This window comes from Crassostrea angulata, chromosome 9 (genome assembly GCF_025612915.1).
Source record: "Crassostrea angulata isolate pt1a10 chromosome 9, ASM2561291v2, whole genome shotgun sequence".
NCBI lineage: Eukaryota > Metazoa > Mollusca > Bivalvia > Ostreida > Ostreidae > Magallana > Magallana angulata.
In genome coordinates this window covers 28,555,736-28,567,341 of record NC_069119.1, presented here as the reverse complement: position 1 = coordinate 28,567,341, position 11,606 = coordinate 28,555,736, and the positions used below count along the sequence as shown (strand labels likewise).

The following is an 11,606-nucleotide window of genomic DNA, read 5'->3' as shown; positions in this document are numbered from 1 at the left end:
TTGTGTGTTAGTCATTTTAAGAAATTGGTATTCCATACAATGCCTGAAGCAAAATCAAACATAGGTAATCATAGATTACTAAGCTCACCGAGACGGAGTATCACCCTTATGAGACATCACCTTCATAAGACCACCTTTATCATTTTATATGAAAATCATACTTTATGATCTTGGATATTCATCGATTCTGTTTTGACAAAATATCGTATATCATCTGATAAATTTTTTTATGATAATCATATGTTAATATGTTAATACAATTATGATATAAAATTAAATATTGCATCATGTCATATTTCTAATATAATATATATCATATAATAAATAAAATACCGTAATAAACAATAATGAGATTTGATATTGTAACGTATGATATGACATTGTATTGTGTTATACCTTATTGTATTTGATCACATAATACAATATCATAAAATATAATACAATATAGTATCATATTACAATATCATATTACATAATACATCATAACACTGAAACATGATATTAAATTGTATAATATAGAATGATATTGTATTGAATGACACTGAAACTGGTTTGATACATTATATGATATTATATCATATAATACAATATAATTTGATTCCAACATTGTATCTTATCAAATGATACAATATTATGTGATATGGTAAAATATTATAAAATACATTATTATATTATACATATTGCATCATATGACACAATAAAATATATTACAATATCATATAATACAATTTCATGTGATATGATAATATATCATATAAACCAATATCATATCATACAATATCGTATGATACAATTTTATATAATTATTACTATATCATATAATACAATTTCATGTGATATAATTCTATATTACTGAAACCAATATCATATTATACAATATTGTATGATACAATATTATAGAATATACAATATTGTATCATAGGATACAATATAATATTTTGCAATATCTTATGTAATTGTATCATGTGATAAAATAATAAATTAAAAATACAATATAATATTATACAATATTGTATCATAATATACAATACTATACATAACAATATCATGATACATAATCATATCATAAAATATCCAAAAAATTGATACAATATCATATCGTATCGTATAACTTTTTATAATATAACATGATATCATATTGTATCATATCAAACAATATTGTTTCATATCATACAATACTTAATCATAGGAATCATGTTATATCATTTATCAACAAACACATCTATCTATCGAGCTGGTTTGAGTGAGGTAGGAGATTTCTTTAGCATCCTTGATAATGGAGATCAGGCTCTGCTTCTGAAGCAACCTCTGCATTTAATTTATAATAAAGTTAAATCAACTATGCAAGCTATCATCTATAAAACATGTGACCTGTTCCAAAAAACTAAACCTCATCCAGCATCCGAAACCTATGGCTCAGATTCAGCATTCAAGCCCATCAGGTGCATTTGTATCATAAGACGCATCATCCATGCAATTTTGGTGAAGTTTGGATCAGTAATTACTAAGATATCATCATCAGAGGGCACTAGCAATTAAAACCTTAACTTCCTCCAGCATCCGCAACCTATGGCTCAGATTCAGCATCCATGCCTGTCAGGTGCATCTGTATCATAAGACACACCATCCATTCAAGTTTGGTGAAGTTAGGACCAGTAATAACTAAGATTTATTTTTTAGCATCCTTGATAATGGAGATCAAGCTCTGCATCTGAAGCTACCTCTGCGATTCATTCATATTACAGTTAAATCAACTATGCAAGTTTGAAATAGTACTATCATCTATTAAACATGTGACCTGTTCCTAAAAACTTAACTTTATCCAGCATCCGAAACCAGACTATGCATGCATTCAAGCCTGTCAGGTGTATCAGTATCATAAGACACACCATCCATGGAAGTCTGGTGAAGTAAGGACAAGTAATAACTAAGATATCATCATCAGAGGGCACCTGTTTCAAAAACTTTATCTAACCAGCTCTTAAAACCTTAACCTCCTCCAGCATCCGAAACCTATTGCTCAGATTCAGCATTCAAGCTTGTCAGGTGCATCAGTATCATAAGACGCATCATCCATACAAGTTTGGTGAAGTTAGGACCAGTAGTAACTTAGATATTGCTATCAATGGGCACCCGCAACAAAAACTTTAACCTGCTCCGAAAACCTTAACCTCCTCCAGCATCCGAAACCTAAAGCTCAGATTCAGCACTCAAGCCTGTCTGGTGCATCAGTATCATAAGGCACACCATCCATGCAAGTTTGGTGAAGTACAGACCAGCAGTAACTAAGATACTGCTATCAAAGGGCACCTGCAACAAAAACTTTAACCTGGTCCAACAACCTTAACCTCCTCCAGCATCTGAAATTTAGGACCCAGATTCAGCATCCAAGTCTTTCAAGTCCATAAGTAGGTCCAGATGCATCATCCATGCAAGTTTGGTGAAGATAGGACAAGTAATAGCTTAGATACAGGACCTGCAACAAAAACTTTAACCAGGTCCGGACGCCGACGCCGACGCCGAGGGTATAGCATAAGCTCTCCTTGACTTCGTCTCGGTGAGCTAAAAACGAAATTCAAATATAAAACAACTTGCATCACAAAATTTTGTAAGATATTATAGTTTTATGCCTCATGTAAATTAATTGGTTTTTATCCACCTACGTTTTGTTTTATACGATTTTTCTGCTTGTCAAAAAACATTTTCCGTCAACGGTCGCTTTATGTTTTCCATGCAGCGAAATCGTCACATTCTGCATATATTTAGCGTTTATGAAATTGTTTATCTATCTATAGACTTCTTGAATAAGTTTCTTTATGTAGCTCTTTTGGTATGTTAGGTATTGAACCTGCAGTTTAAACAGATATATTTAGCCGATCCCGGTACCAGAAATAGCTATGAAAATGAGAAGGACAATTTAAAAAAAAATTCTAAAGTTCTTGGCAATCAATAGGCCGATGTTTATGTTATCTACTTCAATGATGTATCATTTGGTCTTGAGTATGATATTATGCATCTGTAGACTTCAAATGTTTTATGAATAAGGACTCAGAATGAGTCATTTTATGACGCCAGCGCTATAGGTTGTCGTTTATATTGAAAGATGGAGTTTGCGTAGCCATATACATGTACAACAAACATTTTATTTTGTCAGATCGGCCCAGGTTTTGATATTGATGCGTTTTTGTGTGTATTGGTTTTGACTTTGTTTTATGAAATGTAAATGAGTTTCAATTAGAGTATTCTTTTAAAGTTCTAGAGCCAGGTTGTAAGAAAGTCAATTTGTCTGATAGTTGAGTTGCATTGTCGCATGCCATATTTTACTTACATGTACAATGCATGTTTACAAAGATAATAAAAACCGATTTTTCAAACACCTGAACAGATTGAACATTATATACGAAATGCTGTTATTACTTTGAATACATTGGGTTAAAACTAAAAAAGTCTAGATTAGATAGATCAAAATTGGAGAAAGAATACTTATTTACATGAGTTTTGAATTATTAAAAAAAGAGCTATAGCGGAGAAAAGAAAGCATTAAGACATTTTTGCTCATCTAACCTAACGATTTTATTGGCTAATTTGTTGTACATATATATATTGTACATGTTATTGCATTAATTAACATTTTCATTTTCTCCAGAACCATTGCTTTCAACAAACTCTTGTGTAAAGTAGGAATGCTTTGAAAAAGGGGCTTAAAATGTGTAAAGGACAATATACATGTATGGTTTGAGCCTAAATTGGCCCCTTCAAATGAACATTGTCATTTTACTGTAATTCTTTGTTTTATTTGAACAAATATACATTTGAAGTTTTTTCATAATATTCATTTTGATTTTAGTGCCCACAATTTAAAAATACTAGTATGACTTCATAAAGTTAACCTTTTCCTGCCATTTTTGCATTTTTAGCATAAAACGGCTTGTTTTGAAGCAGTTTTTCTTAAAGAAAACATTGAGCGACTGCTTGAACAAACAAAACATTTTCATCAAAGATGTATCTCTCCAGTACTTAGAAGTGACAAAAAGTTCGTTCTTGTTCACAGAGTCGCTCTGTATTTCCGATTCGAAAAAAGATAAGAAAAATGTCAATTTTTGACTGATTTTAATTGAATTTTAAAAATAGCGTCACTTCTTACGTCATTTACTGCCAGTGAATGCATATAAATCAAATAAATAGGTATACTAAAAAAAACACTATATTATATATCAACTCTTTTATAAATAACAAAACAAAATAATGTACCTGAATCACTTTAAAATTAGCGAATTATGGGGGCAAAATTTTACTTATATCATATATAGTTCTTTCCTTCTCATAAGGAATGTGTTATATTAAAATCAATATTAGCAACACGGGCCATGGGTGTGCGCGCCAACAACAACAAATATGAAACTGCATATTTTTCTTTATTTTTAGAACTATCCTCCTGTTATTTGAGTACTGTACAGCATAAAATAACAATTTCTGTAAAATCAACGCAACCATTGCAGAATCCTCAACAATACAAAAAAAATCATTTGGGCAACAACAATTAAATAGACAAAAATAAACATGATGCGATGCAATTTGTCATGGAAGACTGCCAAACAAAGGATAAGCGACCACAACTCGGTCATATTAGTTCACCTTCAATAAACTTTCATTTTCTCATTCACAAAATGATGATGAAAATTAATACACAGGTTAACATTAACTTGGTATTAGGTTATTGCTTTTTAAGTCAATGAAATAGATTTAAAAAAATAATTTGACATTTTGTTTCTCAAAAACATGAACATAATATAATTATATTTTTCTTCCAAAATTAAACAACACATTTTAAGTACAAAATATTTTCAAAGGATTTTGACATTTCTGAAAAAAATTGCTTGACATTAGCACTAATTTAAACATGCACTGTACATGTTGTCAAAATGTTTTTAAAAAAATGAATTCATATAATAGTTCTGTTTAGATAAATGCAGTTGTATCATTAGTAAACAATGAACAAATTAATATTTAAACCAATAATTAAAAATAAACAAGTTTAGCATCGATCAAACACAGTGGAAGGACCATACAAAAATATTATAAAATCCGAAATAGGGATAAAATGCTGTAAAGTACTTCCAGTCTGTTACAAAACTCATCAAGTTTGTTTCGTTGATTTACAAATGACACAATACTTGATTAATATTTGTATTTCTGCGACCAGCACATATATATCTTAAATTCACATCATTCGTCCAGCATGGGAACAATGAAATGTAATTCTCGATTAGAAATCATTTCTGTACTTTATGAAATATTTCAAATTATCTTCCTGGTACAGTTAAGATTTCCTTTTTTTTTTAAAGAAAAACATAAAAAAAGACTTCCTTATATTAAAAACTAGTGTTCACGTAATATTGCCATTTTTAAAGTGCATTTGAATTCGTAAGATTTCAATCGGGTCACTGCTGACTACAAAATCTATCGACCAAAATAAAACAACTCATGATAGTTTTGATTTATATGTACATCTTTTGATTTGTACATTACATGGGAATAGTGCCACTACAAAACACACCACAGAGAAGCATGATGAAATCAACACCAAATAAAAAAAAAACAAGTTCAGCCTCGGGCTCAATGTAAAAAAGCAAGTGTTTCTTATACATACGATATAACACACAAATATCATTAAAAAAACTTTGGCCTCAATTCTTGATCCCCTGAGAGATCAGGTGTGCTTCCCCGAAGCCTCTCGTTCTGTAGCCATGACAACAGGGACCGAGCAGATCCCTGCGGCATGTCTTTAACCGCGGGCTGGAGTTGATCCCAGGCGGACACCTTCTGAGACCCACTGCCGCTACTGCTCCGCGGGTGAACCACGGTCATGAGGGCCTTAAAGTGTTCCAAGTCGTCCGTTCCGCCCACGGTGTGACGTCGTTTTTGTCGTTTTTCTTTCCGTCTCTCAGGAGGTGGGGAAAACACTTGTTTCTGAGAGCTTGATGTTCTTATAACACAGGTATCCGACTCTAAGTTTTTTGGAGTGCTTGCGGATCTTTCGTAGCGGACCCGATACTGTTTCTCCTGTTGCCTATTGATCGGGAAGCTTATTTCAGAGCGTTCTGATTTAGCACTTGAGCGGAATTCCTTAGATCCATACATATTGCTACTAATTGCTCGAATCTCTTGCACATGTGCTGACATTGGGAGTAAAGTGGTGGAAGAGGTTCTTGTTTCCTCTGGTGGAAAATAGCTCACTAGATTGGGGTCACTTTGTCCATCTACACTGTTTTGTGGAGAGATGGTATTCTGCTGTGCATTGCTCAAGGGGCTTCTTTCAAAGCGATAAGCTATCCCTACTTTGGCATCTTTTGGTGATCTATGTAGACTAGGATCTCTGTATTGCTTTTCCAACATGTCATTACTACTGCACAAACCAAACTTATTGCACTGCGCTTGTGCTAAAGGTTTTTGTGGGGGAAGGCATGAAATAGCACTTTCTTTGTCTAGAACTTCATTTGAACTTCTGATTACATTTCCGCTCAGTTTATACTTTGGATTCACAAGAATTTGTAGTTTCTGATCAAACGTGGAGGTGAGATCAGAAAGGAGGTCAGAACCATCTTCGGAGTCTGAGGAATGGTGGGAGTTACGACGACCGATATCTATCAACGAATCTAGAGAATTCCTCCTTGCAGAATCACTTCTACTGAGTCCTTTCTTTGAGCGGCGTTTTTCACGGTTTTCTCTCCCTCCACTTTTAGATTGACCTCTGTCTCCAGGAATGTTTCTGGGAGGTGGGGATAAGTAATCTTTTCTGGGTGACTCTAGGAGCCTTTCCATTGAACTTGCCCTCTTACTAGGAAAGACTGGAGAATCCCCACTGCTCTGTACTAATCGGTCACGACTGTTACTTCTTGAGCCCAAACTCTGTATGACGAAATATTTTCCCCCAGTGCTACTTCCCGTGCTGTTTTTCCGAGAACTTTCCGACCTATCGGACACACTTGCTGTAGAGTTTCTATCAGTGGATAATTTGTTTTCTAGCACTTCCTTGGATTCTCCTTTCGCAAGTTTATTAAAAATGTCCGAGGTGGAATGCCAAATTGTTCCAAATTCAAACAAATTCTCGTTACTTTTGCTTTTTTCTCTGTCACTCTCCCGGCGACTCTGTTCCTGCCACTGTCTTTCTATCTTCCACCTCTCTTTGTCTCTTTGTTGCCTCCTTTCTTCTTTCTCTCTCAAATTCCTTGCCTCTTCCTCAATTTTTCTCAGAGCCTCAATGGTTGAGTGACTAAAAGTCTGACTACTGTACTCTTCACGTGGATCGAGAGAATCGTCAGAGAAGTGTCTAGACTTGGGATACAGATTCGACCCTTCTTTCTCTCGCTCCTTTTTGTCCCACTCAGAAGAATCAATCCCTTCGTGAGACATTGCTAGCCGTCGCTCTGGTAGCCCATCAGAGGTGGGTTGTCTCGTGTTCGGCACGCTTGCAGCCATTGCTGGCAAGTTTGGACTGCTACGCGCCTTTAATTCGGCCTGTGATTTGATTTTTCGATGTTTTATTTCCAAGTCAATATTTCTTTCTCGGAAACCTCCGTCTGTCATGCTGGCATTTAGGTCCTCCCCCAGTGTTGGTGCCGATTTCTTTCTCATTTTCTGATTGGCTGCTTGGACAATGGAGGACACAATATCTCGGGGATTGATTGTGTTATCTAACGGAAAAAAAAACCAAAATACTGTCACAATTGATGTAAATAATCATAAGCGTTATGTTTTTAAAACTAATGTATTAATAACCTCTCTGCTCTAAATGAAAAAAATAAAACTTATATGTTTCTTAACTGTAAAGTTAGTACCAATTTTTTCACAATATCTAAGCCTAACAGATCAACCCCCAAAACAATTGTTATAATTTATTCACTGACAAGTACATCCGTTCTTTACTTAGAACAAAAACAATTATATTATATGAAAATATTGATAGTTTTATGCAATAAAGTTGGCTCCATTCAGATTAACTGTCTGGGCAACATCATTACCTTGATATTAAAGGGACCTGGACACGATTTCAAATGAAAATTTTATGTTTTATTTCTATGTATAAAATAGTTTACTTTTGTATTTTGAATGATTCGCCAAAATTTGAATGTTAGAAGTCGCGTTACAAGCGAGATACAGAGGAAAGACGTTGTTGTTATGTAAACAAAGCTCGAGTCTTATAAGTTTGTTTACAAATACTGTAAAGTAAAGAAATTGCCATTTCTCTATCAAAATAACTTGCGGAAACAAGATAGACTGATTCAGTGGGTTCATAAATAATTTCATTACAACAAACAGCAACATTAGATTGAAACTTATACAAATACAACAAATATGTGAACATTAACGGGACTCGAGCTTTGTTTACAAAACAAAGAATTCTGCCCTCTGTAACTCGCTTGTAACTCGATACTTGACTTTTAAATTTTGTCAAAGCATTGAAAACATCTTTATCAACAATTCTAGACATAAAAATTAAAAAAATAAATTTTGAAAATTTTGAGCTCAAATCGTGTCCAAGTCGTTTTAAGTTATAATAATTTTATTATATGCCCATCAATTTTCCCTTCTTGATACTGTCAATTTTACACAGTGTGATCCGATTTATAATGTATATATATCTTGTATCTTTGAATACATCATTTGCCAGTTCTGAGTTAATTCTTTTCCTGTACTGAGTAAAGGTGTCTCAACAATTGATACATAATAGGAGACGGAAATCCAATGAAAGAAAACATTATAATTATTATAATAGAATCTGCTCTGGTTACCACTTTAAATAATAATGTTTTATTTGAACATATTTATCATATTTATCTGTAACAGGCTTGATTCCCTTTACAAAATAACTTATGACCAAGTCACATAAATAGTGAAGTATCTCACAATTTACCGGTAGAAGAAATAAGAATAATTGTAATTTTATCTCGATCTTCATCACTAAATTGTTTTGAAAGTTTGTTCAATTTTTAGATTTTGATCTCCTACAAAAGAAGAGCTCTATATAAAAATAAAGAAAACTCCTCAAATTTAAAAGGTTAAATATTGGATTTTTTTATTTACTCAATAATAATTTATATCTAAGAAAATCGTTTTTTGAAATTTCAGGTAGATCTGATGGTCAATTTGTTGACCTTCTAGCCTCCTTCATGAGAACACAGCCCCAAAATAATTCAATAAAGGTGTATTGTTACTTTTTGGTCATAAGTACGAGGGTCAATCAAAAAATACGAAGACTTTTGACATAGCTGTGTTACTTAACGTCATATCATTTCTAAATTTGGTAGACATAATTTAGCAATAGTTTCAAACAATTTGCAAGAAAAAAAGTTAATAAATTCCTTTATTTCTAAGAATCATTTAGAATCTAATCCTGCAAAAATGAGGTCACGGCGCACGGTCAAAATTTGTGTTATGTCAACAATAAACCATATAATGTTGAAAGTAATATCTCTATAAATTGGGTTTAAAACCAAATAATATTGAAACCTCAAATTAAGTTTTGTCTTGGTATTATATGTTCCAAATAATGATGGGATATATTGTTTTGTCGAACAGATATTAGTATCTAAAGACATAAGTCCTCTTTAGAATTGACTAAAAACATCGACGTCGCCAGACGTCACGGCGCAACGACAGGTACAAACTAAATGAATTTAACCTAGCTAAAAGCCGACACAAGCTGTGAAAATGCTCAATGGTGCAATAAATAAGTCAACAATTATTTTCAAGTTTGTGTTTCACTGTAATAAATTTTGTGGGGGTGGTGGTAATTGTATTTTGAATATAAAACAATCTGAAAGAGAGTAGAATATCTGTAAATATTTGGTCAAAAAATAATTAACCTCAACCATCGTTCAGGGTAATCCTTACTGTAAACTAATAGATACACGGTTAGAAAATGAAAACTTTGAAGAACTAACTAATGATTCTTGAACAAATGTTTGCAAATAAGATGTTGAGTGGTTCAGTGCAATTTTAAATTGTAATGAGAAAGGCAAAAGAGACTAAGCGTGATATAAAGGTGGATATATCTTTAAACTGTGCGTGTTTAATCTTGACGTCATGTTTTGAACGTTACGGTGCGCCGTGGTGACAAAACATGTTGTTTTTAAAAAGGGGTAACAAAAATACCGTTTCATCAAATGGACTAAAACTTCGCATATCAATAACATAGGTGTTGGTGCACAGATTAATCTGTTAAGTATGACTTTCTTGAAAAATATATGATAGACAGCCACGTTGTCTTCGTTTTTTTTTATTGACCCTCGTATTTTTATACAATAGGGGCCAGATACCAGTAATCGTCTGTATAAAAGTCTTCAAATAACCAGCACAACCATCATGTATTGTTAATGTGGATATTTCTGGCTTTTAAAACCAATATATCAATGAGGAAAGAAATTTCCTGAGATATTATTCTGAATAGGTAGATCAGCAATATAAGAATCTGGAAATCAATAATCATGATTACATGCATGATGATTGTGCCTGTTATTTAAGTTCTATTTTGATTGACATAATGTCAGAGTAGTCCTGTAATTGAAGCATTATTTGATACATCATGTACTCACAAGTAAGTTGGGGATGGTAAAAACACATCTGCAAAAACATTCTATTCCCTAGTAACAATCTGTTTTGCTATCTAAATGTATTTACACATTGTACAATCTTACAGTGTGTCATTTTAAAAATTACACTGTGGATTTCTATGGATTTCATTTTCAACCAAAATTTGACCTAACAAGTTGGACTAAAATTGGTTGATTGTCATTCAGTTTCAAAGTTATTGCCCTTGAATCTGGATCAAGAAGAAGTCTTAATGCTTATAAATGTCAAAGTTTTTGATGGAATTCTAAATACCGTAAAATAAAAACTGTAATAACAAGACAAACATTTGAACATCTAAAAAAATTAAACAAAATTCTGTGACAAAATGACGAACTAATGAAAGAATCATTAGGATAACTCTAGATCTTATTTGAAAATTTTCAAAATTACTTTAGATTTTTTTTAATTCATTTCATTAAATGGGCTGCTGATGTGTAAATGTTACAGAATCTCATTCCTTTTCATCATCCTTTTTCATCATGTGTTTGTAATAGTGATTATATATAACCATTGGAAGAATTATTTTAATGTCACATTTTTTCTTTTTTTTTTCTTTTATCAGCCTTTCCGAAAAAAAAATTGGGACTTGAAACAGCGAATAATTTTTTTTTTTTCAATGTCTGAAAATTTAGGTCCGTCAATCATTAAAAAAAATAAATAAATAAATAATTAATTAAAAACAAAAGGCCAAAAGAGTGATTAGAAGATTGTGAACGTACCATCATCATCACAGCTCATCTTGGACACAGAGGGATTACTGGGGGCCTCATCGTCCTCCCTTCCCTCCTCTAGGGGGACGTAGCTGTCCTGGTCCCAGGATCCAAAGAACCAATCATTCTGAAGAACGACGATAAAAAATGGGTCAACAATCAATTATCTATTGGCTTCAACAATAAAGGTCAAGATAACCAGTTTGAAAATGTTTCGGCATATTGTTATATATTGTTGTTTGGACTTCCATTTTTAAACAACTC

At 32.9% G+C, this 11,606-nt stretch overlaps 1 protein-coding gene across 14 annotated transcripts in view; it reads right to left on the bottom strand.

Moving 5' to 3' along the window:
• Nucleotides 1–4,396: 4,396 nt before the first annotated feature.
• The window catches only part of LOC128162396 (rho GTPase-activating protein 21-like), a 54,941-nt gene continuing 47,731 nt past the window's right edge, over nucleotides 4,397–11,606 (bottom strand). For all 14 annotated transcript variants that reach the window (XM_052825580.1, XM_052825579.1, XM_052825575.1 and 11 more), the window contains 2 exons: nucleotides 11,352–11,469; nucleotides 4,397–7,694 (listed from right to left, as the gene is read on the bottom strand). In XM_052825580.1, coding sequence (XP_052681540.1) covers nucleotides 5,671–7,694; nucleotides 11,352–11,469 — 2,142 coding nt within the window. In that variant the 3' untranslated portion in view covers nucleotides 4,397–5,670. The remainder of the gene's footprint in view (nucleotides 7,695–11,351; nucleotides 11,470–11,606) is intronic.